Source organism: Marmota flaviventris, chromosome 6 (assembly GCF_047511675.1).
Source record: "Marmota flaviventris isolate mMarFla1 chromosome 6, mMarFla1.hap1, whole genome shotgun sequence".
NCBI classification, from domain to species: domain Eukaryota; kingdom Metazoa; phylum Chordata; class Mammalia; order Rodentia; family Sciuridae; genus Marmota; species Marmota flaviventris.
Window position 1 is genome coordinate 117,321,710 of NC_092503.1, and position 27,469 is coordinate 117,349,178.

The 27,469-nt window shown below is 37.1% G+C and overlaps 1 protein-coding gene across 4 annotated transcripts in view; it reads right to left on the reverse strand.

Annotated features, from left to right (window-relative positions):
* Window positions 1-27,469, reverse strand: part of Mapk14 (mitogen-activated protein kinase 14) — a 70,841-nt gene that overhangs the window by 10,103 nt on the left and 33,269 nt on the right. For 3 of the 4 annotated variants that reach the window (XM_027943756.3, XM_027943758.3, XM_027943759.2), the window contains exons 3-9: window positions 26,259-26,317; window positions 14,332-14,443; window positions 13,670-13,699; window positions 13,287-13,334; window positions 12,249-12,363; window positions 11,592-11,663; window positions 2,557-2,636 (exon numbers count right to left, since the gene is read on the reverse strand). In XM_027943756.3, the coding sequence (XP_027799557.1) occupies window positions 2,557-2,636; window positions 11,592-11,663; window positions 12,249-12,363; window positions 13,287-13,334; window positions 13,670-13,699; window positions 14,332-14,443; window positions 26,259-26,317 (516 nt within the window). The remainder of the gene's footprint in view (window positions 1-2,556; window positions 2,637-11,591; window positions 11,664-12,248; window positions 12,364-13,286; window positions 13,335-13,669; window positions 13,700-14,331; window positions 14,444-26,258; window positions 26,318-27,469) is intronic. The other variant, XM_027943757.2, reaches the window with a different exon arrangement.

Consider the following 27,469-nt stretch of genomic DNA (forward strand, 5'->3'; position numbering starts at 1 on the left):
ACAGTACTTTGCATGCCAAGAGAAATAACAAAAGGGGGCTCACACAGTAAACCAGCAAGAGCAGGTTACGAGTCAGGTCTAAACCATGAGACTCCCAACAACTTCTCTTCTCCTTTCTGTGAACAGTACTTTGCCTGTACATGTTCTGCTTTTGTCTCCTTTAGTCAAAATAGGTGATTTATCCCCCTGCTGTCAGATTCAGATTATATTTCTAAGGAAAAATGTGAATCAGGCTTTGCTTTTTTAGTATTTTTTTTGCTTTCACTGGTTACTATAGGAGCTGGAATACTAATTAAATAAATTCTATATTTAGGCATCCATCATGACCATCTACTCCTTACCTAACTTGTTCCCTAGCCATTACTGTAGTCTCTTAATCAGAATTTCTGATTACTTATTGATTGAATTTCCTCAAAAAATGTTGGCACCACTATTCATTACTTTTCAGGGGTAATGAAAGCAGTTGCTTGCTTTCTGTTTACTATATGTAATGTAATGTCTCTTTTAATTTTTAAAATCTTTGAATAGTTTTACTCACCTGGCTTTGTTATTTTTCCATTCTGTACTTCACACACCATATGCTTTTAGGACAAAAAGGTCACTAACTTTGGACAGTGTCACTAAGATCAAGTTAATCTTGCCTACCTTTTTGAATAAACTACTTTTACCCACTTGCCACAGCTGTGTAGGGGGAAAAGTCCTTTCTTATTCCTATACCCAATACTGGTATTATTTGAGTAAGTTCTTTATTCTGGACCTCAATTTCATTACACCCAATGTGTACTAGTGCTGTTGAAATATATGATGTGTCCCATTTTCATGTAAGATAAAGACATTTCATCATTAGGCTATGTAAATAATATTTCTTTCTTTAAAATAAATGATGGATTAATGATAGATAAGTACAATTTTACCCATACTTTGCATTTCAGAACTTCTTGTAACTAATAGCAGACGGGTAGGGTGGGAGAAGGGACTGAGAGAGTTACTAGTAGTCATTCCCAGGGAATTCATTTGCTATCTCAGTCTCATTAGCACTATTCATTAATTGAGCTTCTTCTAGCCTCTGTCTCCCTTGTCCTTTTACTGACAATCTTTCTAAGCAAATGCTTTTAAAACAACGACAATCACCTGTCCATCCTAAGCATCATCTCATTTCTTCTTTGATTCACTCTAATCCAGCTTCTGCTGTTTCATAAAGGAAAAGAAACACCTTTCAGGTTGACACTGTGGTCAATAGTTCTGCTGATGATTTTCAAAATACTATACAATCACATGAGATTTACAGTTTGGATCGTGTTATTAGAACATCTGGGATCTGTACTCAGCACTGCCAAATGACTCAATGCATGACTTGGGCAAGTCACAGCTTTTCTGTGTTCTTACTTCCTTATCTTAATCGAGGAAATGAAACAAAATGAAACAGAACCAGCACATCCTTTTACATCCCTTGGAGTGGAAACTGAAAAACTGTACTGGGCATCATGGTCCTTTTTTGTCAGGGACATGATAACAGTTAAACTCACCTGTTCATGCCTGCCTGAACCCCCTGGCAGTCTTCCCAACTGCGCAAAGGGCCCTTCTGTCAGAAATGTGGGAAGGAGAATCCAGAAAAGTGAAGCTGGAGCTCCATGGCTCTTTATTCCCCTTTTGTCTGATTCACTGGCAGCCAATAGAGGGAAAAATGGGAAAAAGGCTGGCTTTCATAGCTTCTCTCCTATCTCTGGTCCCCCAAATGACCAATAGCAGGAAATCATAACCAAACTAAGCCAGAGACACATTCTCACGGCTTCTGTCTAAATCCCTGCTTAGAGAAGGAAAGTACTAGCTCTAAAGTCTTTTCTTGGGTTAGTCAATTAGTAATTACCAAGGAGAGCTATGGGAGGACGGATTTACAAATGTACTCCAGTGGGTCTGAGAGTCAGGAGTAGCAGTGTTTCCTCTGAGTGGTCCGAGGACCGGCAGGGAAAGGGAGGCCGGTTGGGAAGATGCACCTTGTATAGGATGTATGAGTTGTCAACTCTAAAATAATAAAAAGCAAGTAACTTTTGGAAAGGGACAACAGGATATAGACAATGTACATTTCACCCCCCGCCATTTCATTCTTTTAGTTATGAATTTACATGGTGAGGCTCATACTTTGAGACTGAACACTAACCAAAAAGTGAACAGAGCTTTTGAATATAAGTGAAATTTCTGTGAGAGATGAAGTCAGGGCTTGAAAACAGAGACACAAATTTTCTATAAAACTCTTGCAATGAACTTGAATCTCAAATCTCATTTTTACTAAGATACAATTGCCCACAGGAGGTTCCCATGATCTAAGTATATACCCAAACAGAGAGAGCAAAACACACTCATGCATGCAAGCAGGCACATGCATGCACACACAGATGTGTGCACACACACGTACACACAGATATACCTCATCTTGGAAGTTAGCACGCAAAGTGCACACGTGCTTACAAACATACTAGGGTCAAAGTACAGACCGCATAAGGCAAGAGGCAGAGACGCCCAACAGGGCAGATAATTACAATCAAAGCATCAACTCACAGACTCTGAGGAGATTTTCTTCAAAAGCTCAGCCCCTGGGGTTCCAACGAGTCTTAAAATGAGCTTCAACTGATCAATATCTAATGGTGGACTATAAAGGAAAATGTTGGGACAAAATAAAAATGAAAAAACAAACAATAACAAACAAAATAAAATAAAACAAACAAACAAAATACTCCAAACACAAAAATTAAACCCCCCAACCAAACCAAAATGTGAATTCATCTAGGTCAAGATTTCTGCAGGATGACCACAAGTAGGACACATTCCTCCTGTACAAAGGTTCAAAATGCTGCCACACACATATTCAACTCATATTCATTTTGTGCATCTGTCAACACCATGTATTGGTAAAGAGGTGACTTTAGTGGGTCATAGCTAAAACACAAAGGCTCCACTGAGTCCACACTTGGGCTACACCTACCTTCTCCCCTTCCATCAAAGTATCAGTTGTCAGTCAAGCAGACAGTACTGGAAAGTCAAGGGTTACAGAAAAGAAAAGAGCCACAGAGCACAGGAGCTGGGGACTAGTCTATTTGGGAATATTCCCCTAAGGCTTGACCTAAAGGGCTTGTAATATGACAGTGTGAAGCCTGCTAGGATCTGGAAGCATGACCACTTGAGCTGCCCTCTAGCTCCCACACCGGCGGTAGTAAGGAGTGACAGCCAGCCAGCAGAGGGCACTCTCCCACTGCATATTCTTTCAAGAGCACCATAACAGCTGAACAAAGGAGGCTGCAACCTTCTAAATGCAAAATGAAAACTGAATGCTTAACAAATTTCACATATCCAAAAGGCTCTAAATACTAACTCCCAATGCCCAAATCTTTATTCTGGCAGCCATCACTTTGATGTATACTTACGTGTATGTGTGCATATTAACCAGAAGACAAAAAATTGCCACTTGTCCTATTGTTTTTAACCTTGCCTAAGAAAAAGGAAGTTAAAGGAGAAAAAAAGATCATATAAAATAGCTTTTTAATATTTTCTGTGGGCATTTGAATAGCTTACTCAGATTTGTGCTGCCATTCTGGCGGGGGGGGGGGGGGGGGAAGAGGAGTGGAGGATGACTGTCTGACACCTGTCAGGTTTTTCACATGATTAGCTCCTTTTCAACTTTAGGTCTCAGCTTAAACTTCACTCTCAGAGAGGCCTCACTAGTCTGAGTGGTCTGAAGGCTGGGGAAAGAAGCAGCTCAGTTGGGAACACATCCCTGGTACAGGATGTGTGAGTTGTCAACTCTAAATGAATGAAAAAAATACCCCCACCCCCTTATTCCCGCTCTCAACACCATGCTTGGTGACATCATAGCACTTACACAGTCTAGAGTTACTCTGTGTGCTCACTGTCTGTCACCTCTTCTGGTCTGCAGCTCTGTGAGGGTGGGGGCCATTCTGCCTGTTCAACATCTGTCCCCAGTACCTAGCTTAACATTTAGTACACAAAGGGCACACAAAATAACAGAGGAGAGGATAGAGCAGGATGAAAGAAAATATTTTTGCTTATGATTATACATGTAAGGGCAAGAGGGTGTAACTTAATAACAATGGCTTCTGCAAGCCATAGTTGCCTAAGTTACAGTAATTACTTATGCAACAGGATGACAGGCATCTTGTTTTTTTTTTTAACTCCCCAGATCAGAAATCTACTTAAACAGAAGAAATTTCTAGACAGGAATCAACAAATCCCTTCTCACTGCCTGTTTGATATATAAAGTTTTGCTGGAATGCAGCCATGTTCATTTGTTTATATACTGTTTTTAGCTGCTTTCACACTAAAGAAAGTAAGTTACAGCAGAAACCACATGATTTCCAAAGCCTGAAATATTTACTATCTGGCCCTTTAAGAAAAGGTGTGCTGAAGGCTGAGGCAGGAGGATCCAAGTTCAAGACCAGCCTGGGCAACTTAGGGAAACTCTATCTCAAAAATAAATAAATAAATAAATAAAATAAATAATAATAATAATAATAAAATGGGTTGGAGATATAGCCCAGTGGTAGATAGATCAACCCTGGACTCAATCCCCAGTTCCATCAAAAAAGAAAGAAAGAAAGAAAGAAAAGAAAAGAAAAGGTATGCTGGGTATGTTTAATTCTAACTTAGACACAAATAACTGTATTCTATAAAAAAACAAGGATAAATTAAAAACAAATCCATCCACATAAGTTATTTCTAACTTTGTCATCTACAAATGACAAAAAGCAGTGTGGTCTGAGGGTAAAATTTAAATACAGCTTTTTTAGTTCAAGGTGTGATCAGAAACTTTTTTTTTTTTTTTTTTATACCAGGGATTGAACCCTGGGGCACTTATCCATTGAGCCACATCCTCAGTCCTTTTAAAATTTTATTTAGAGACAGAGTCTCGCTGAGTTGCTAAGTGCCTTGCCAAGTTGCTGAGGCTGGCATTGAACTTGCAATCCTCCTGTCTCTGCCTCCTGAGCCACTAGGATTACAGAGATGCGCCACAACATTTTTAAAAACATGTTCATGGGGACAGAGCAGGAGTGGGAGTGAGATGGATATTGTCTTACCCTAACACAATCAGATTAATTATAATGGAAATCAGTAAAGGATTGGTTAATTTCTCAACCTAACAAAAATTTATAAAGTTCTCTCACATTCTCTTTAGGAACACTTAATGGAATTGTTATCCTTCTGAGAAAAAAAAAACAAAACAAAACTAGACTACTTCAACTCTCAAACAGGTGGTTTTACAATACATACATCAAAATGAATCTATAAAAGCTGTTGAGACTGGTACTGTTGCTAAAAAGACTTCTTTCTGAGTACTCGAAGGGAATTGAATTTAATATTGCCTTTAATGGCCCTAACTTCACCCCACCCTATGTGAAGAAAATGCAGCTCCCACTGGCCATAGCAGCTCACTACACCAGCAAGCTGGGGACCCTGTATCTTTCCCCCTGTCTGCCAGTGTGAATCAACCTCAGGACTGGAGATTCAAACCCCAATTCCTCAGCTTCACATCAGTGGCCCTGGTAACAAGCCACTTTTCTGACTGCCTCAAACTAACATTCCTGAATGAACTCAATGCTTCAACTCACACCAAATATTCCAGGTGCTTCTAAGCTTCCAAGTTCTTATTTATGCAAGTAATAAATGAGAATATCCTCCACTGTCTCTTTGTGCCAGGCCTTTTCTCTTCCTATTTACCCTTCAAAATCCTCAAACAAGAACTCTGCCATTAAGTCTTCCTGGATATCTTGAATTTGAATTAATTCTTTTTTCTTCCAATAATCTATTAGTACCTTTATTATACTGTTTTTATCATTCCATTTTGTTTTATAATCAGGGACAGACATTTGTTCAAGTAACTTTTACAACTCACTTTTCACTCTGTCTGATCATTCTGGTTTTGAGGACTGGCACATTTTTACCTTCAGTACATTCAATGGAGTAGCCTGACAAACACTAGCTAACTTGAAAGACTTGCTGTAATATGCTTTTCAACCCCATTCTACCACTTCACGTTGTTCTCAAAATCCAGAATGACCACAGGGTATGGGGAGTATATGTACAAAGAAGTAGTCCAGAAAAATTGCTTCATTTAATAATGGCCTAACAAAGATCCACTCACTCACTGAGAAGTGTTTACACCATGAAGAGTATACAAATACAGTGCCATGAATCTGTAAGGGTCATGTACACAGGGTTGATAGAGCATAATAGCCAATGTTTAGGAGATTAGCAAACACATAATATAAAATGAAAATCTAGTTAGTACCTAAAAACACTTGCATGAAGGCAGTCAAAGCATGCAAATCTCAGAAGAAATCACCATGGGTTTTCCAAAAGATTTCAGGCAAATCCACTGAAATCCAGGCCAATCTTCCCACAGGACCAGCTACTGTAAGTCTACTACAATTTGTCCAGGCAGTTAAGGCCAGATGGAGCTTCAAGCAGCTATATAGCAGAGCAAAGCAAAATTTACTACATTATGACAGTTAGCTAATGCCAAAGCAAGCCATCTTTTAGGACAGGTTTAGCACCTTTTCCCCTAGGCAGAAGACCATGTTTACTGTTCGTTTAAAATGGGTTTTAATTATAATGATCATAAAGTCAAATTTTAAAATCATAAATCTCCAGATTTGTGTTTTAAACAAATGAAGAAAAAGATATTAGGCCTTAAGATTATGTTTTAGAGTAAGTTCTCTGTAACAGAAGTAAAAGATAGTCAAAATGAACAGGTAAGGACAAACAACAAAAACAAACAAACAAAACCCCTAAGGGTAACAGGATAATTAGAGGAAAAGTAAAAGAGGGATGGATATTCTAATCATTTCTAAGGGCTCTAGGCATATTCCTAGAAAACCCCCACAGGCCACAGAGTTGAAGATAAGCAGGATCAGTAGCGGGACCTGGCTGCTTGTGAGTTACAGTTTTCAATGAAATAAATCCACAAAAGGATAAATTACGGAATCCTTTGGGAGGGCTGAAGTCCTTCTAGTGACAAACAGAATGGACTCAAATGAAATCCAGCCTACTTCCTTCTCTTTTAGGCTGTCAAAGTAGTAATTTTCACTATAACTAATACACACACACACACACACACACACACACATTCTCTCTCTTTCTTAAGATATCCTAGGTTTATCAACAAACCTGAGAAGTCTAGCTTTTTCCAAAAATACATTCTCAATTAAACAACAAAGGGCAAAATGACAATCTAATAAAATATTTTTCTTCTTCAACATTTATTACAATATTTGCTTTTAGAGTCTACCATGAAACTGCTTTTCTAAAATGAGGAAGAATGTTTTAAACCAAGCACTGAAAGTGATGGATAAATGTGACTGAGAAGGGGCACTCCAGCAGCTTGGGCTCAGCTGCCTACACCATCCCATAAGCTGGTGAAGTGCACACAGGTGTTCATTATATTATTCTTTGTCTTGTGGTGTGTCTGAAATATTTCATAACATGCTTGGAAAACATCAAAAGAAGAAATGAGTAACCACAGAATTAACGGGACAACTTAATATACCAAGAAAATGCACATGAGCAGAGCAGCAGACATCCTGTAAAGTGGACTATGTGACTCAACAGCCCCATCGTCCTCCAGCAGATGTAAGACCATTTCTATAAAAAGAAAGAAGGGGCAGGGCTTTCATACATGAAGGGAGCTTACTTGATTACTTAGGAAAGGAAATGAACACACCAAGGCTGTGATCTCTGGTAGGAAAAACTGTATTTGACACATAATAGGACTATAAAATTCATTCTCTCTCTGCCTTAAGCTTAAGGATGTGTCAAGTGTCAGTTATAACATCTTCTGACTCACTTATTTCAAAATCAGCATCTGAATAAGTTAGTACTCACCTGAAGAGACATTTTGACTTCTCCCTCCCTATAATATTAAATTGTCAATTATGTTCATTTAAAATACCTTGTCAATTAGGTGTCTAGAAAAGGGCTTCCTTTTTTACAAAATAATAATACTATTAAGCCAGATGGAAGGATTTACAAGAATAGCAGATATTGGTGATGATTTCCCAATAATGTGAATGTAATTAACACTATTGAATTATGGTCAAAATGGTAAAATTTGTTATGTCTACTTTACCACAATAAAAATTAAAATGAATTTTATGTTTTGAATCACACAAAATATTTTCCATAAAGTTAAGTTGCACTAGTCAATTTCAATATCCACACAGGCTAGTGGCCACCAACACTATATTGGACAGGACATTTGCAACATCACAAAAAGCTCTATAGGACAGTTCTTATCTAGAAGCCAAGACTACCAGTTCCGAATACACAATAATTAATCAATAAGGAAAACCAGGAAAAACCTGTGCACTCCAATAAGCATCACTCTCTGGAGGCTGCCTCAGTAATCAGGAGCATTTAAAAATCATCAACAATCTGTAGCTGCATACTTTTAGAGCCAAACCAGCACCTCTTCCAAAGGTTTTGAAGAGATATTCTAAAAATCAAAGGACTGGAAAAGAATAGGATACTGGAAGGAACTCTTTGATCTCATCTGTATCTTAAGAAAAATGACAAAAACTAGTAACCTAAATACCCTTTTCCAGGATCAGCCATGGAAGAAACTAAATTCAACTGGGTTAAATGCTAGTTGTACTCAATCCTCTGCTGCACAAGTTAGAATCACCTGAAGACTTAAATACACCAAATCCTGTGCTCTGACCCACACCAACTGAAGTCTTTAGGGTGGTGCCCAGGCATCTAGAGCTTTTGTGTGTGTGTGTGTGTGTGTGTGTGTGTGTGTGTATACCAAGCCACATCCCCAGTCCTTTTTTTATATTTTATTAGAGACAGGGTCTTGCTGAATTGCTCAGGGCCTCACTAAACTGCTGAGGCTGGCTTTGAACTCATGATCCTCCTTCCTCAGCCTCTCAAGTCCCTGGGATTATAGGTGTGTGCCAACATGGCCAGCTTAGAACTTTTTTTAAAGCTTCCTCAAATGATTCTGATACACAGTGAAGATTGAGAAGCACTGTGCTAGAACATAAGTGATTGTACACTCCAGTCAAAAAAAATGGCAAACACTTCCCTCTCTCCTTCTTGTCAGGCAACTAAAGCTATATCTCAAAGATGATAACTGATAATAGGAAGATTAAGTATACTATAAATATAAATCCTTCAAATTCAATGTTTACAACCAATGATAATGTCCAGAAAAGAGCCAACTAGAAGGACATGGTGAATTACTAAAATCAGAATTTTCATGTATTAAAAAATGAATCCTGAGCTGGGGTTGTGGCTTGGTGGTAGAGTCTTGCCTAGCATGTGTGAGGCACTGGGTTTGCTTCTCAGCACCACATAAAAATAAATAAAGGCTCACCAACAAATGGTAAAATTAAAAAAAAAAAAAAAAACTGAATCCTGCCAGGCATGGTAACGCACACCTGTAATCTCAGGCTGAGGCAGGAGGATCACAAGTTTGAGGTCAGCCTGGGCAACTCAGTAAAACCCTGACTCAAAATAAAAATTTTGAAAGAATCTATCTCAATGGTAGAGAACCATTGGGTTTAATCCATAGTACCGCCCCTCCAAAAAATCCTCTATTAAAGTTTAAATATTAGGTATGCAAAAAAGGAACACTTCTTACAGAATGAAAGTTAGCATTCTAAAAGGGCCATATCACACTGCTTTGAACACTTTCTATCACTAGCCTGCCAAGGGGATCTATCCTTTACCACCTGCCAAAGAATCAATAATAACAATCATTAATGACTCACAGGTAGATAATAAAGCAGGTGGATGGAGGGAAAAATTGTTTTCAAAGACCACAATGAATATGATGCATCTACTGGCAGGCTCTGGTCTAAGTGCTGTCCACATAATATTTCACTGAATTCTCACAAAAGCCTGTGAATTATATTTTTACTAGCATTTTATGATTAAGGGAACAGAGACACAGAGGTTAGAAAATTTCCTTAAAGTTACACAGCTGGAAGTAAAAGCTAAGATCAAAACCCAGAATTTGATTCCAGGGCATGGGCTCCTATCAGCATCCTACACTGTCTCTCTGCCACTATGTGTGTCTATGTAGGCAAGTGTGTCTGTGACTGGCCAAACAAAAGCTGGAGATACAGACGCCAAGAAAAGGAAGGGGAGAAGGGAACAGAGGACAGCATCTGCTCCAGGGCAAACCAAGGGGATTACAAATTTCCCCTAATTCTCTCAACTTGGACAATAATTAATATACATATACCAGATTTCTAAGAAACAGATGTAAAACCACTTAAAAAAGATTAGGGAAACACACTCTATTAAACTGACTTAAAATCTAGGGGTGGAGAGTGATAAGGTGGGCTAAATACAGGCAGATTGAACTCTGTATCAATTCAGTAATACTCAGAGAGAAATGAACTGTTTTACCTGGGAACAAAAGTTTTTTTCCAGTTAACACGGAAAATACATTCTGTCTAGCAGAATACAGTTAGAATAGAATTTCTGAACAGACTATATTAACATTAAAATTACAGTTACCATAGAAATATATCCCAAACAATAAATGAAGCAAACTGACATTCTGGTTTGTAATCTTAATGGGTTTATTTAGGTAAGAGGCTAAAACAGTTTTTAGATCTCTAAGCATGACCACATACAGGTAACTGTAGCATTTCTAAAAGTCCACCAAAACCATTTGAAACTCAATTAAATTTTACAAAAGTCCCCCACACTAATTCTAGACATATATTTTAAAAATCTTTCTCCCCTAAACATCTTCCTCAAGTGTGATTGATGGGTGTTCCAACAAATTACATTTTGATGACAATATTACTACATCATGAAACAAACATATAGCAGTTAGGAAAGAGGATGAAATAAAAGGCTATGATGAGCCATAAACTAGACAATAAACTGAGGTTTCGCTACCATGTGGGATAAAGTTGTGCTGCAAAACAAAGGTACACGACATGGTGACCACTTCTTGCTTTTACTATTTGTTGTTAAACAACAAACATAACAGGGCCCAAACATGGCCTTTTAGTACATAAACCAAACATAACTGCAAGATACCCTTGATTTGTAAAGAGTATCTGTGCTCATGAAGATTTTGTACAGTCAACTAAACCTGTCAATGGGATCTACAGCTTCTCATGAGTTTGCTCAGGTCTTAGAACTGCTGTGGAAAGATTAATATAAGGGACTTGCTGTAAAAAGATGACAGATGAAAGGATTTTTCAGCTTATGAAAAGTTTTTCTTGTTAACAAAAATAAATTAAAGCCTCTTTCCTGGGGCTGGGGTTATGGCTCAGAGGTAGAGCGCTCACCTAGCATGTGTGAGGCACTGTATTCGATCCTCAGCACCACATAAATAAAATAAAGATATTGTGTCCACCTATAACTGAAAACTAAATAGTAAAAAAAAAAAAACAAAAAAAAACCACTTTCCTGGCAAGACAAGCTACTCAGCAAGAGGGCAGAATATCTGAAAAGCAAGAAATTGAGAGCCTTCTCTATAGATAAGTAAAGATAATACACAACCACAGACATTAGAATACAGATAAGAAATAAGAATCCAAAACTTTTTAAAAGGATACGGTCTGTACCAGGAAACAATGTTCTTCCAGTTAACAGCTCCGCCATTATGCATCCCACTGACCATATATCCACTGGCAAAATTAAAGAGAAATAAAAGTACATACGTACATTATCACTATTATTATGCTTGGTCACAAATGGAACTATAAGTAGAGGTGAAATATTCAAATTAATATTTAAAACATCTGAGATTCAACATTTTACTCATTTCTATACAGATAAATAAGATTGATACCTTCACCCCAGTAAAGAGCTTCACAGGCAGGGTAAGTCTAAACATACTTAAGGGAAAAGAAATAAACTGTTCACAAAGGGGAAAAAGGTTCTCAGTGGTAAAGTAGTGGATTCTCCCAAGTAACATAAAGAGGTTAAGATTATGAACCCATTATCTTCTGCTAGAAGTACTCAAAGAATTATGTTGAAAAAATCTAAATAAATAAAAATTCAATTACTAAATCACAAAGCTTAAAAGCTGTGTATAAAAAAGCTCCACCTCCCCATCTAAGCAAGTAAAATATTTTCTATTTGTAGGCTTTAAAAGGATCACTGAGGGAAGAAACATATTTCTTCCCACTCTACCGCTACTTCTGAGAATCCCAAATGTATCCAATATGGTATTGATAAGGCCATAAATAACCCATGTAAGCAATCAATACCTGTCTGGTTGTAATGCATCCAGTTCAACATGATCTCAGGAGCCCTGTACCATCTTGTAGCCACGTAGCCTGTCATTTCATCATCAGTATGTCGAGCTAGTCCAAAATCCAGAATCTAAAGGGAAGGAGAAAATCAGGCACTGGAACAGGCAAACTGCTAGGACTTTAGACAGGGAAAATTTCTGTTGCCTTGTGAAAAAGGAACAGTAAAGCACTTTCATAAGCAGATCTCCCACTCCATACTAAGAATGCATGGTGAACACACTATAAGAATTTAGAAACATAAAATTACAAGCAAAATAAAAAATGTGACTCCTAGGTATTTACTCAAGAGCAATAAAACATACGTCCATACAAAGGTTTAAAACTGAATATTCATAGTAACTTCAAATAGCTCCAAACTGGAACTATTTATTCACCCTAACAGGTGAATAAATATTCATATTCTGGTATGTTCATTAAACAGGGCAAGAAAAAAGAAGAAATCAAGTTCCAGAGCTGCTTACTCTTTTATATATGATTAATTCACTTATCTCTCTTTTTTTAATTGTTTAGTTGTAACTGGACCCAATATCTTCATTTTATTTATTTTTATGTGGAGCTGAGGATCGAACGAACCCAGGGCCCCGCACATGCTAGGCGAGCGCTCTACTGCTGAAACACAATCCCAGCCCCATAATTACTTGTCTCTTATTTGAATTATTTTGAGTAAGTTTCTAAGATTTTTCCTTTTAGGAATCTATTTAATCTAGTAATTACTGCTTCAGTATGCTTTGATAGTCAGACTATAGTTTTCCTTTATTATGAATAATAAGTCACATTTTTAATTTAACTTTATTTTAAAATGTAAACACCTAATGCCATTATCAAAGTCATTTAAACAGCTTACTCAGACTATGGTTTAAATTTCAAAGTCTGATATTCCTAAGGACAATATGAATTTTTCAGATAAAAAGTCATGGCCTATAAATCTGTCCCTGTGAAATTTGTCAGGTTTGTCAGGTGAAATAAACAATCACTGCTGTCGCTTCCTCTTACCTTCAGCTCACAGTCTTCATTCACAGCTAGATTACTAGGTTTTAGGTCCTAGGAAGTAAGTACACAGAAGACAGGATCAACTTTATGATCCATGATAAATTCTCTCTCCAGGTAATAATGAGGATCCAGACAACAGTAAGACCTCATCCAGTTATAAACAGACAGTCTCCATTACATCTAATGTTATGGTATCTAGACCAATTAGCCTTCATCAGGCACAAATTATAAATCTTTCTTCAATCATTCTAACCCAGAGCAAAGTTGCAATGGATCAATAGGTAAATGTAAAAAGTAAGTTTAGACCAAATCTTGGCAGGATGCCATTCTTCTACTCTCCCCACCTTACCGCCCTAGAATAATTTAATCAAAGTCATGGTACATACCCTGTGAATTATATCAGCTGAATGAATATACTGCCAGAGAGGAAAAAAAAAGTCAGTTAAATGAAAGTTACTTCCAGCCTCCCACTGCCATATTCTATAGTATATTTCCAGCACATTTTAATGAATCAGTAAGAACTACTAGTTCACAGTAAAATAACATCAGTAAAATTATCAATGATATATATATTTATCATAACAATGATTTCCACAGACATTGACTCCACTCAATCTTTCAACCTATCTTCTGGCTGGCACTTTGGGACTCAATAAGGATTCAAAGTTGCTAAATATCAAACATGGTTTAATTTTACAACACTGTTTCTCTGCTTGAGAAATTTTTTAAAGCTTCAATATTATACTAATCAGATATTAGACTGTATCAATAAGTTATACTTTTAGATGTAATATTGAAAAGTCCTTCTCTCTCTGATACTCATACTGAGGTATCTCTGGATGGAATGATACGATGCCTAGACCTGCTTTAAAATAACCTATGGCTTGAGAAACACCACAGAAACAAGGTTGGCCAAATGCTGGTAGTTATGGTCACTGAGTGAACATGATAACATGTGATAACGTGTGATTATCTGTTTTAAGCCCTAAATGGCAGGAAGGGAAGGAAGGAATTAATTTCTCAAAATTATTGCTGATATTGTCAATACCTTTAGACCTCGGAGAATTTGGTAGATAAGGAATTGAACGTGGTCATCTGTAAGCTTCTGACACTTCACTATGTTGTTCAGATCTGCCCCCATGAGATGGGTCACCAGATACCTAGAAATGAATGAAGAGTTACACAATAATCAAGAACCTGTAGGGAAATTCTTATCTTCACAAGACTTTCCAGAGTTTTTAAGGAAAGGCCACCCATTAAGTACCATAATGATAAATAAAAGCTCAACAAATTCTTGGGGGGAGGTGGTAGCAAATTTTTAACCCCACTATTCTAACTTTACCACCAGCCATCTAGTCTAAACATTTTTAAACTCATTCCTACTTGATCTATCTTTTCCCAGTTTCTCTAGAGAAAAAGAATTTACTAAATGATTTATTTAGATTTCAAAAATGAAAAGAAAAAAGCAAAGATGGAGATTAGGAAGATAAACGTGCCAGGATCAGTTTTCTTACAAAGGTCACGTTTGCAGAAGAAACATACAGTACAACTCAGTGCATAGCAACAATAAAGCATCTTATATTTTAAAAATCCACCACTATATTTTCATTATAAACCTTTTATGTTGCAGGTTTTGAAATAGGAGTATTTTTTAGATTTTCAAACTAGAATTCTCCTTTTCCAGGAGTGATTAGTAAAAGGATATTTTTCACTGACAATATTCCTACATTTACCTTAAAGGAAGAAGGAACACAATTGATCTGTTTGACAGGACAAGGCATTCCAGAACTCCCCATAGGTGTGGTACTGGTTATTAAATCTATCTTTATATGTTAAGAAGAGGGAATGATTATATTCAAGTCCAACAGGTTCACCACAGAAATTCTAGACACAATGCCTTAACCTACTTATTACTGCATTACACAGTATGGGAACACAAAAACCAGACTGGGACTAAAATCACTTTTATCTTTAAAAGTGTTTTCCTTCCTCCAAAAGGAATGAAACTTTTTTCTGTCACAATTTTCCTAAAGGACTATCATCATTCGTTCCCAATTTCATGAAATTGACAGGATTTCACCGATCTGTAACCTTAAGGTTAGATCTTAGCATTTCATATTTTTAAAACTCACATGTCTATATTGCCTTGAGGAAAAGGAGGACTCTAGACTCTTTATCTAAGGAGTAAATTAGATATTCTCTCTCTGTCTGGTCTCTGAGGGCTGGGGATTGAACCCAAGGCCTCATGAATGCTAGGCAAGTCAATTACTCATTGAAGTGTTTTTATAAAGGTAGTTCTGATTCAGAGATATTCCAAGCACAACATAACATGACCAAAGGCAGCTGGCACTGATTCTGTGCCAAGCACTTTGTAAGCATTTTTACTCCCAACACCTCCATAAGGTAGGCCCTACCAGCATTCTCATTTCATAGATGAGGAAACAGAAACCAAGGATTAGTAAGTACCTTGCTCAAGGTCAAAAGGATCAATAATGTCAGGAGTTGAGTCCAAACTGTCTGACCTCAGAGAGCACGATCTCAATCCCAGCACATATTGCCTCCAAAGTTTTCCAGCAGACACAGAATTTACACCAAGAAAAAGTTACTTTTAAAAGTCTTATAGACGTCACAAAAACAGGGAATCATTTTCTTCAGATAATTTCCTTAATAATTCTTAATATTTATTATGAAGGTAATCTTCGATAAGGAAGAAGAAATCTGGCAAGAATATAGCAATATCCTATCCTAATCACCAATATATTTTTAAACCTCAAATTGGCACATAATCTGATAAAGAAGAGAATTCTATGAATAATTTTTTTGTGCTTCTAGTACTGGGGATTGAACGCAGGCCTTGTGCATGGAGACAAGTGTTCTACTACTTAGCTAAACTCCCAGTCCTGGTTAGTGTTCTGAAATTAGGACTTTCCTTAAAAACCTGGGATAAATGTTGCCATAACAGTAACATCAGTTAAATCCAAGGCTCAGGCCAGGCCAGGCTCTGTGGCAACACAAGTTTGAGGCCAGTCTCAACTTCATGAAACCCTGTCTTAAAATAAAAACAAAAAGGGCTGGTGGTGCAGCTCACTGGTAGAGCACCTCTGGGTTAAATCCCCAGGACCAAAAGAAAAACGGGGAAAGAAAAGAAAATTTCAAGGCTCAGGCTGAGGAAGATAAAATCCAATTTCAGTCTTATAAGCACCCGACTTACAATATTCTACCATTCTGTATTTTCTCTCAACCCCTTCCCCATTAGAGACCATATTTTATCACTAAAATTTCCAGAACAAGGGTAAGACTGTCAAACCATTATATAAGTACAAAAAATGTATCAGCCTATATGGTAATAACTATCAAGCATTGCTAATAGGCTACAATGAAATCTACTGAAAAGCATTATTTATGTCAGAAGTCTTATAGGAATCAACCTAATCCCTATGTATTGTTTCCATGAGACCCAAAATCCAATTCATGAACATCAGTTCTCAAATTTCAACTCCCATTAGGAAGATTTCCAAAATAAATCTTGTAACAGAGGACAAAAGCAAGCATCATGCACAGTTACTGTTTATGAGAGACATATGGAGAGGAAATGTAGATGGTCACATTTTTAAAGTCAATTCCAGGGCTGACAATGTGACTCAGTAGTACAGTACTTGTCTAGAATGTGTAAGGCCTGGGTTTAATCCACAGAACCACTTAAAAAAAAAAAAAAAGTAAATTTCAAGAGGACATTAATGGAGAGTCACATAATTTCAATTGTATTTGTTTCAGGAAAGTAGATTTAATTACATTTTAGTGAAGACATGCCTAATATTGCCACTGCCCTAAAAATCTAATTCCCAAAAATCAAATTCCTAAAATGTAATAAAAATCAAATTCCTAAAATAAATTAAAGAAGGCCTGACTTGAGTACACTTGGAAAGCTGTGTTCTCCCATCTTTGAAAAGGAATTAAACCAGTCTTTGTTAGGCCGAAGACTGAGAAGATGATTTTATGGTCTGATATAAATCTTGTTTCTCACTTGTGAAGATGGTCTCCTTCAAATTTAATCGAAGTATGAAGAGCATAAATCACATTTCTCAAAATGAGTCTTATGAGTACTGTACCAGTGAGGAGGCAGAACCCTGTAATAAGTGGTTTTCAGTACTCCAGACGTGCCCCATTCTATGGCCTTTACTTACCAAGCACTCTTGGATAATACCCGTGTGTCAAGATCTCCCCCTTTTAAAAGCATGATATGATTAGAAAGAACCTATGTAGAAGAAAATCTCTTCTATATCTATAGATCAGTATCTCTACCACGAATCAGCCCTATTCAAAACAATTATAAGGGCACAGAGCATTTCTTCTATCTTTAAATGAGTATTTAAAATAATATTGACAATTTGTAACCACATGCTTCTGAGACTCATCCAGATACTTGGGACTCAGTCCAGTCTATTCTCAGCACAGGGGGCAGGGTGCTTCTTTAAAAACCTCAGATCATGTCACTCCTTTCCTCAAAGGCTCTCTACTGCACTCAGAGTAAAATACCCAATCCTTTCAGTGGCTCACAAAGCCTTTAGATCCTCCAGCACTTGGCCCCCAGTCATCTCTCTGACTTCATCCACTTCTCTCTGATGCTCTTAATCAGCTCCACACGGACTTCTTGCTCTAGTTCCAATAAAGAATGCAGCGTTCTCCACAGGACCTCTGCAATGACAGTTTCTTCTGCCTAGAATGCTTGTCCCCTAGATATCTACAGATCTAATTCCTTTAGTTCTTCCAATTTTTGCTCAAAATTCACCTTTTCAATGAGGCCCATCCTTACCCCTCTATCTAAAATAGCATCTCTCTCCCTGTCTTCATACTCCTTTTTTTCTTTTTTTGCTATACCATTATTGCTTGCTAATATATCTAAAATTTCCTTTTTTCACATGCTAATTATTATTTCCCTGTACAATGTTTGAGTAGGATATGGTTTCGTTTTTTTCTGTACAATACCTAAAGAACCTAGAACAACATCTGGAAGATAGACAGTAGGCACTCAATTACTACACAACTGAATGACTCAAGACAAGTCATTCAGCACCACTAGTAAGATAAGGCAAGGACATATTTTATTAAAATATGCATGCCCAAGATCTTATCTGTTAAGCAGACCAGATTGTTCTAATGTGTAAGGGGTGGAAGAATTATCCAGGAGCCAAGAGGGCAGCTTAACAAGCTTATTTCACAACACTATTCTCACTTGAAGCAACAATTACTTAACAGTGTCCTCTACATTACTGACATTGACTGGACTCAGTGTTCTATAGTAGAGGATAAATTCAAGAAAGCTAGTACTGAGCATGCTATCAGACAACCAAATTGTCACCCAATTATATAGCACAAGGTCATTATGACAGCACAAGGTCATTCATTCAATCACTCCATATTGTTGGGCACTGGGAATGCAGCAGTGGAAAAGACAGATGAAGAATTTGAGAGGAATGCATATATAAATACAGTCACAACAGCATGTTTTGAACTATAAAGGGGACATCAGGTGTCAGAGAATACACAGGAGAAGATTCCAACATGGACCGAGGAAGGAGTAAATTAGACAAACATTTTGAAAGACTCAAACCTTAAGCTAGGCCTTGAAGCTTCTTTACTTTTTTTAGAGAAAAGGGTGGCATTTTACGAATCATATTAGTCAAAAACTGAATGGTATTTCCTTCCTTCCTTGTCTCAAAAAACAAAACAACAAAACAAAAATGCTTGCAAACATAAATGTTAAGAGAACAAACTTATTCATCTTTCTCCTGGGCCATTTCTCTTCCTGTATTACTTATTTTGAGCACTCAGTCCAATCTCAAATAATAGAAGTATTTCTTCTGTAAGGCCAAACAACTGGGCTGGATATTTCTTTCAGTGACAGAGGAAGGCATAATTTCCAAGCAGACAGGCAGACACATACATGTGCACTCATAAGAACAAACCAGAAATGACTGATGTTTCATTTTTACACAAGTACCAAAAAAAAATGAATCAATGGTTATCTATTTTGTTAACACTCTTCATTCCATACAAACCTCCTCTCTGTACACTTTATACATTTCATTCATCCTGTCTCTGAAATAAATTTCAACCTCCACATCCTAGCTTTATCTTTGTGTTTCTTCAAACACATTACCTTCTTTACAGCCATCCCTATAACTAAGCTTCTCTAACATTATGAGTTCTCTTTATGTTGTTTGGATATTACAGATTTGACTTGATCCTTTAGTTACTTAGGTTAAGCATTTATACTTCTTCTCTTTAATAAGTCCTTGAGCCACTGGACAACAGAGACGGTCTTTGGTTTCAGCATTTTACATAGAATCTAACACAGTGGTTACTCAAGAAGGTTAGTAGACTTTCAAATGATAATCACAGCCTTGGATCAAGAAAAATGTGGTGAGAATTTAGAGCCAACAGACCTGGAATGGATGCAATTTTATATGTATTAGTATACAATTAGGCTCATCTCTCTCAACCTCAGTTTCCTCAGCTGAAATTAGAGATGATATCTACTTCACAGGGGTTGTTGGGCCAGATGAAAAAAATCACCTGCAAATCCTCTGTAAAACATAAGATGCTATTGAAAAAAATAAAGCAGTATTATAGAACTGCACATCCAAAGATACTTTTTCAAAAGTTCACTCACTTGCATAAGACCATGCTTTGGAACAAAGAACACAGATATAATGTCAAGAATTCAAAGAAAATTGAAATCAGATATTAATAGTGAAGAACATCATTATATTAATTTTAGTTCCAGGAAAACTTTTAAATTCATTTCAGATTCTTAACTGGTATACTCATCCAAAAAGATTTCTACTGTGTTAATAAGGATCTAAGAGAAAAACTGCCTCTGCTAAAATTAAGTCCTTTTCTTCCATTATGGAGTGTGTTGTGTGGGGAGGAGAGAGAAGATTTTAATTAAGTCATACCTCAGAAAAGTAAGAGCTTTCATCCTTTTTCTCAATCCCACCCTCAATGCTTACTGCCCTTTGATGTCTTCTCTGAACAACCTCCTTACTAAAGTTTAGGGTATGAAGCCCCAAATGACCTAGTCCTTCCCCATTCCAGCTTTATCTTTTGCCGTATCCAACTCTTTTCCTACCAGCCATAGATACCATCTTTGCCCAGAGGTGTCTCTTGGCCACTGGATGAACTTGCATTTTTCTCCTACCTCTCCAACTCCCACTTCACCTTCAAACTCAGTGTATGGTTTTTTTTTTGTTTGTTTGTTTGTTTTTTGCCAAGGCTCCCTGAAGACACCCTATGTGGGGAGATGGCCATACTATGAGTTCCAATAGCACTCCGTAACTGCCCTATTATGGCAATTCTTACATTCATCTGCTCAGCCAACAACACCTGAGTGCCTGTTATTGTTCTAAGTAGTAACAATTTAGCAAAGAAGAAAACAAATTGAGTTTACAAGCAGAGGAACGAGCCAGACAAGAATAAATACATGATGGTAAAATTTGCTAAGAACAAAGTAGGAGCGGGGTGACATAGCCCACGCCTGTAATCCCAATAGCTAGCGAGGCTGAGGCAGGAGTATCGCAAGTTCAAAGCCAGCCTCAGCAACTTAATGAGGCCCTAAGCAACTCAGTGAGACCCTGTCTCTAAATAAAATTCAAAAAGGGCTAAGGATGTGGCTCAGTGGTTAAGCACCCCTGGGTTCAATCCATAGTATCAAAAAAAAAAAAAGGAACAAAGCAGGGCAAGAAGTAGACAGTGACAGCAGGAGGCAAAAAAAAAAAAAGGAAAAAGCTTCTGAGGAAAAGATCCTTGAGTAGGGTCCTGAAGGAAATGAAGGAGCCAGTCATGTAGGTATGTGAGAAAAAGTGTTGCAGGCCATGGTTAGAAACCAGCACTGAGGTCCCATTGGGAATGTGGTTGTCTGTATCCAAGGAAGAACAAGAAGCCAAAGAGATCAGAATGGAGAGAGGACAGAAAGAAGGTTACATGAGACTAGATGAGGGTGCACAGGATCAAATCAAGCAGGACCTCTCTGAACTTACCACACTGTATTTCGTTCTATCTTTTAAATTGTTCTTCTCTTCTGTGAAGGGCCTCAACTCAATGATCAGGATTGTTGTATTCCTCAGAGATTAATACTATGACTAGAATAAGGTGGATGTTCAAATATTTATTGAATACAATCAATAAAATGTAAATCTAGAATTCCCTTTACCAATTCCATTTATATTGAAATGAAAAGCTAACTTATTAGTTGAACAATCATTTTTAGTAGGTGGGAGGCTGAGCTGGGGGCTCATGAGCCCTACCAGCATTCACTACAACCAAGGCTGCTGAGTGGGCTGTTGTAGATTTTCTCAAGATCGCAGGATCCAAGACCCCACTCATTCCATTTCGCTCTTAAGAGAATGAAGCAGAGATAAAGAATTCAATGTAAGAAATTCCCTGGAATGGGAAGGTGCAAAACGGGAAAAGTGGCAGAAGACTAATTTTCACTAACCTATGACAACACAGTTTTTCTGAAATCTGAGAGAACAGTTTCCATAAATAGTCTCAAAGCTTTCCACTGCTAGATCAGAAAACCACTATAGTAGGAAGAGGCAAGGGGATGTAGCTCAGTGGTACAGCAAGTGCCTAGCATGCTCAAGGCCCTTGGTTTTGTTTCTTTTGTAGTTGTTTTTGTTTTGTTGGATTTGCATATTATTTATTGAATATGGCACCAAAAATACAGGTAAAAATCAACAAGTGGGACTGTATCAAGTTTTTAAAATTTTGCTTATCAAGGATACAATTAACAAAGTGAAAATGTGACCCACAGAATAAGAAAAAATATTTGCCAACTCATTTATCTGGGAAGGGGTTAATATTTAAAATACATAAAGAACTCCTAGAACTGTGGGAATTAACAAGTATAGAGTTTTAGTTTTGTAAGAAGAAATAGTTCTGGAGAACAGTGAAGGCCCTGGGTTTGATCCCCAGTACTGCATTAAAGAAGAAAAAAGTGTGGGGGTGGCAATACTATTATTGGGAAAAGTTGTAACTTAATACTGAGTATAGGTCTGAATACTGGCTATTTAAAACTTTTACATATCTACTGATAACTAAATATTTATAGCACAAATATGCATATATATGTATTTACAGCCTCCTGACAAATATTGCCATTCAAGAGCCATTCAATGATTTGCAATCATTTAAAAAAATCTAGATATATCTTTATATAAATTTGCCACCTATACAATCATATCATATAGCAGTCAAGAGCACTTGTTAGTCTCATCTTTTTTTATTTTTGTTTTTGTTTTTTTGTGGTGCTGGGGATTGAGCCCAGTGCCTTGTGCATGGGAGGCAAGCACTCTACTGAGCTATATCCTCAGTCCAGAGTGGGGCGTTTCTTTTTTTTTTTAAGAGAGAGAGAATTTTTAATATTTATTTTTTAGTTCTCAGCGGACACAACATCTTTGTTTGTATGTGGTGCTGAGGATCGAACCCGGGCCGCACGCATGCCAGGCGAGCGCTAGTCTCATCTTTTAACTCCGCATTTTCCAAACACTATCTTCACTTATTAGATTGAGTAACTGTACATTGTTCCTAATGAACAAAACTCACTACCTATTGTTCCTTTCTCAAAGGTAGAGTCTTACAAATGAAGTATTCAGGGTACATCTTAACCTAGAAATTTAAAACTTGGTAAAAATTTAAATTGTGTGATAAAATGAAAAGTGTTAACTGAAACATAAAGGCACAAATACACAAAACACATGATTAAAAGTGAACCATACATCTGAAAAGTAATTAGAGATTTGCTAATTAGTACAGAAAATCCATGTTCAAAATTACAGTCTGCTGTAAATCTGGCAGTGTGCAGAATGCTCTAGCCTTCAATGTGTTTGGTTTGGCCAGAAGAGTGAGTTTTGTTTTAATGTGAATTTGAATGCTTTTAGGAGGTATAGATATATTTTACCACAAACTCCACCACTCACAGTTATATAACACTGAGCCTCATCTATGTTATTTGTTTAGCCTTGAAGATAGTTCAATTTGCAAAGCCTACAATTGTAAATAAAGTTGTTTAGTCTCTTACACATATTCTAAAATGACTTTGGGGGCATCAAGTGCCTGGATCAGTGGTAGAGCACTTGCCTAGCATGTGTGAGGCCCTGGGTTTGATCCCTAGCACCACCAGAAACAAAACAATAATAAATACTGAACTAACCAAAAAAAATTCTAAAACAACTCCAGAAAACACTGAAATAGCTACAATATTAGAAAAGCACTATTTTTTTTCAGTGACACAAACATCACAAAAGGTGAATAAGACATTTCTTAACAGCAAGCTCATCTTCTATTATTACTATTCTATATACTCATACATTCTATTATATATACATTATATATACATGTATATTATATATACATTCTATTATACTCATCATTCTATTTTCAGAGGTTTTCTGGGATCAGGAATCAACTGCCTCATTTTTTACTATTTCACAGGGAAGTCAATGGGGCCTAAAGAGGTAAAGTGACTTTCCAAGGTCATACAAAAATATTCTGAATGTTTCACCCAACTGTTTTCACCCAGGGTTCTGAGCCTGTTCCCACCAACTGCTAGGTATTTTGCACAATAGTCAGTAACCAACAAGTAGTACTGAGATTTATTTCCAAGAGATGAACTTAGTTGTTGCTAGAGTTGAGAGAAAAAAGCTGATGCCAACTCAGCAGTTATGGTGCTTGTTGAATGAATGGATGGATATATGAATCAATACAACTTTAATGTAGTTGGTGAGCCCTCATTTGGATGAAGAAGCCAAAGGTGTTATAATCCAGTTCCAGAATACCTAATTAAGTCAAACTTCAATATTTGCCCAAGCCAGCAAATCATGTTTTCTTTATTTGGTCAAATAAATACATCTTTATTAAATTTAAAATTTGGGATAGAGCTCAGACCTAACTCAAATGTTTTCCAAAGTAACTCACAAACATGTTGCTTTACTACCGTATTAGAGAGAACATCGAAAAACATTATTTTGCAACATTCTCTTTTCCAAGCATAGCCAGCAGCAGGTCTCAACAATTTGTGTCATACATGCCTCTGGGAGCATACAGTAATATTTGGAAGCCTCCATTATGGTGCCAAAGAGAACTGCAAGAAACACAGCTTATTATTGCCTATTTTTTCCTTTGCTTGTTTCTTAAACTTACATCAGCAGATTCAAGGTTAATGTAGCTAAGGAGTCTTGTGAGTGGACCAAATTCTGCTCTGTCCTCTCCTCGTCATACCATGTTCCAAGTATTAAAAAAAAAAAAAATTGTAGTTGTAGATGGACAGAATACCTTTATTTTGTTTGTTTATTTTTATGTGGTGCTGAGGATTGAACCCAGTGCCTCATGCATGCTAGGCAGGTACTATACCACTGAGCTACAGCCCCAGCCCCCCAAGTAAATTCTAATGGTGGAGAAATTATTTTTAGCTACCTTTCCTCCTTCTACCATTTCATCTTCTTCATTTCTTTTCCCCCACAATTTTCATAGAAAGAACTTATGAGCTCAAGCATATTCCCCAATTTGTTTTGTGGGAAAGGATCAAATGATGTTTATACACAGCACAGGATAAGACTGGGAGAAAAGGTTAGGTTCTGCACTGGCGGCAATGGGAAGTGCTACAGTTTGGATATTAAATGGCCCCAAAAGGCCCAAGTGTTAAAGGCTTGGACCCCAGGGTGGCACTACTAGGAAACAGTAGAACCTTTAAGAGATGGGGGCTAGTGGGAGATCTTTAGGTTACTGAAACATGCCCTTGAAGGAAACTGTGGTACCCCAGTCCCTTCCTCTTCTGCTTTCTAGCCATGAGATGAGCACTTTTGCTCTGACATATACTCCCCACCACTGCCATCCAGAGGAACGACCACCAGATGCCTAAAAGCATAACTACTAAAACCATGAGCCAAAATAAACCTTTTCTCTTTATAAGTTAATCAGGCATTCTGTTTTAGTGACAGAAAGCTAACATGGGTTAAGGAAAAGCAGTCATGATCTACAATTCTGTTTTGGCTTTTACAATAATCATCCTTTCCACTTAGGAGTGTCAAAATTTCAAAAGAAGCAAATGTGTAACTCTGTATTAAAGGTGTTCTGTCTCTCTTATGACATCTATGAACTGGGGAGATGCAAGGTAGGTAATTCAGATACTGGAGAGAACAACACTAGCAGAGGGTTCGTACACGCATGGAACATCTGCTTGGATGTGTCTTGCACTCATGAGCACACCTGGACAATGGGATCAGGAGCCAGTAGATGAATGCTCCCCATCTGAGATACAGTATGTATAGCTTCTCAGATGCTGGCAGTTTCCAGCCCAGTTGCCCAAGTGGACCAAATCATTAACGTATTCTTGTAGCACCTTTCTCTTCTTCCCTATTTCATTTTACCTAGCCTTCCCCTCGTGGTTCCTCAAACTTTCAAGCTCCATGTTCTAGGGGATCCCAGGTTAAAACAATAGTCACAAAATTGGGAGAAATCTTTCTCAACTTGTAGGGTATGCCCTTGTCTTGGTGCAAAAATCTTAACACCTCAAAGATCAGCATGCGGTTCTAGTATTATTTCCCCATGCACATAGGATAAAAGAGCAAAAAGCTTATATGGAACTAGGCTCCATTATATTTCTTGAAGAGTACCTCGGAAAGTTAGACAGGCAATTTGAGAAGAAAAGTCACAGGGGAAACCCCCTCTACCCTCTTCTCCATGGAACTTTTGTAAGGACTCTCCAAATGGGATACAAAAACCTGAAATGATGAAAACACTAAAATGTGCACACATAATATGCATCTTCTGTATCTACCCCAAACCCCCAAAGAGCCGGATAACAGGAATGAAGAATCTGTTGAAGTCCTGTATAACTACCAAATGATTCAGGAACAGAAACAGGTTGCTAATCCTCCTCCAGCTGAGGAAGGCAAATGCAAAAGATATACTCACACATCATTGAATTCCTCCAGAGATCTTGCAGGTGTAAACACATCCAACAGACCAATCACCTATTTAAAAGAACATAAATATTGTACAGTAAATAAATATTGAATTTATAATACCCATCAAGTCATAAATTGTTTTACATTGGATAAATTCCAAATCTAGTCACCTAAATTAATAAAATCACAGCATCATATACTTAATAACTCCAACTGTCTATCCTATTTTGTCATCTAAAGTCTTGATTTTTTAAAATTTAGTCACATAAGTCAGTAGTTTCTCTGAAGGAAACAGGATTTAGGATTCCTGCCTTATGTATGTATTAAGTCTAATGAACAAACAAACAGGAAAAAAGTCATGCTCCTCCAATTATTGTCATAGTATTTTGTTTTTTAAAACATATTTCATAGAATTATGGCCTACAAAACCGACATTTTTAAAAAGTATTATCTCAGTATACTGTTGATGTTATTCTAATAATCTAAGATAAATTTCTTAATTATCAGATATTGAGATCAAATAATTTTAAAATGAAAAAGGAAAAGACTATCTTTATACAAGGATAAAGCAAGGAGCTATGCAAAACTCAGTAACACATGTCTTTGAGCAGATTTTTCTGGTCATAGATTTATAATACTGATTTAGTCACATACAGTACCCCCCGTTTCACCAGTTCCACTGAAAACCCAGACTGCTCATTTCAACAAAATTAGACACTAAAAACAAGAAATACCATAATTTATTTGTAATATGCCCAGCCAGTTTTAAGGCTGTCTAGATATGAAATGAACAAAAGCTAAACGACCCTCATGAAAACCAAACCATGACTGTGGCTTCTTTTGTATGTTGCTCTAAACAATCAAGTTAAACAAATACCTCCAAAAGTAAGACAAAATACTCAAAACACTGTCATAAAAAAATAAAATTTTTATTTTTAACACTATCATGAAAAATAATACTAAGTAGGATGCTACTTCACTCATCCAAATATCAACTTAAAAAAAAAAAAAAACTTTTATTTTATTTATTTACCTTTATGTGGTGCTGAGGATTGAACCCAGGGCCTCACACGTGCTAGGTAAGTGCTATACCACTGAACCACAACCCCAACCCCAAATATCAACTTTTAAAAACAAATTCAATCATACAACCTGAACATGAAGGGGAAGAGGTGAGGAGGTCCTTGGAATTCAAGGATCGCTTTTTAAGTCTATGCA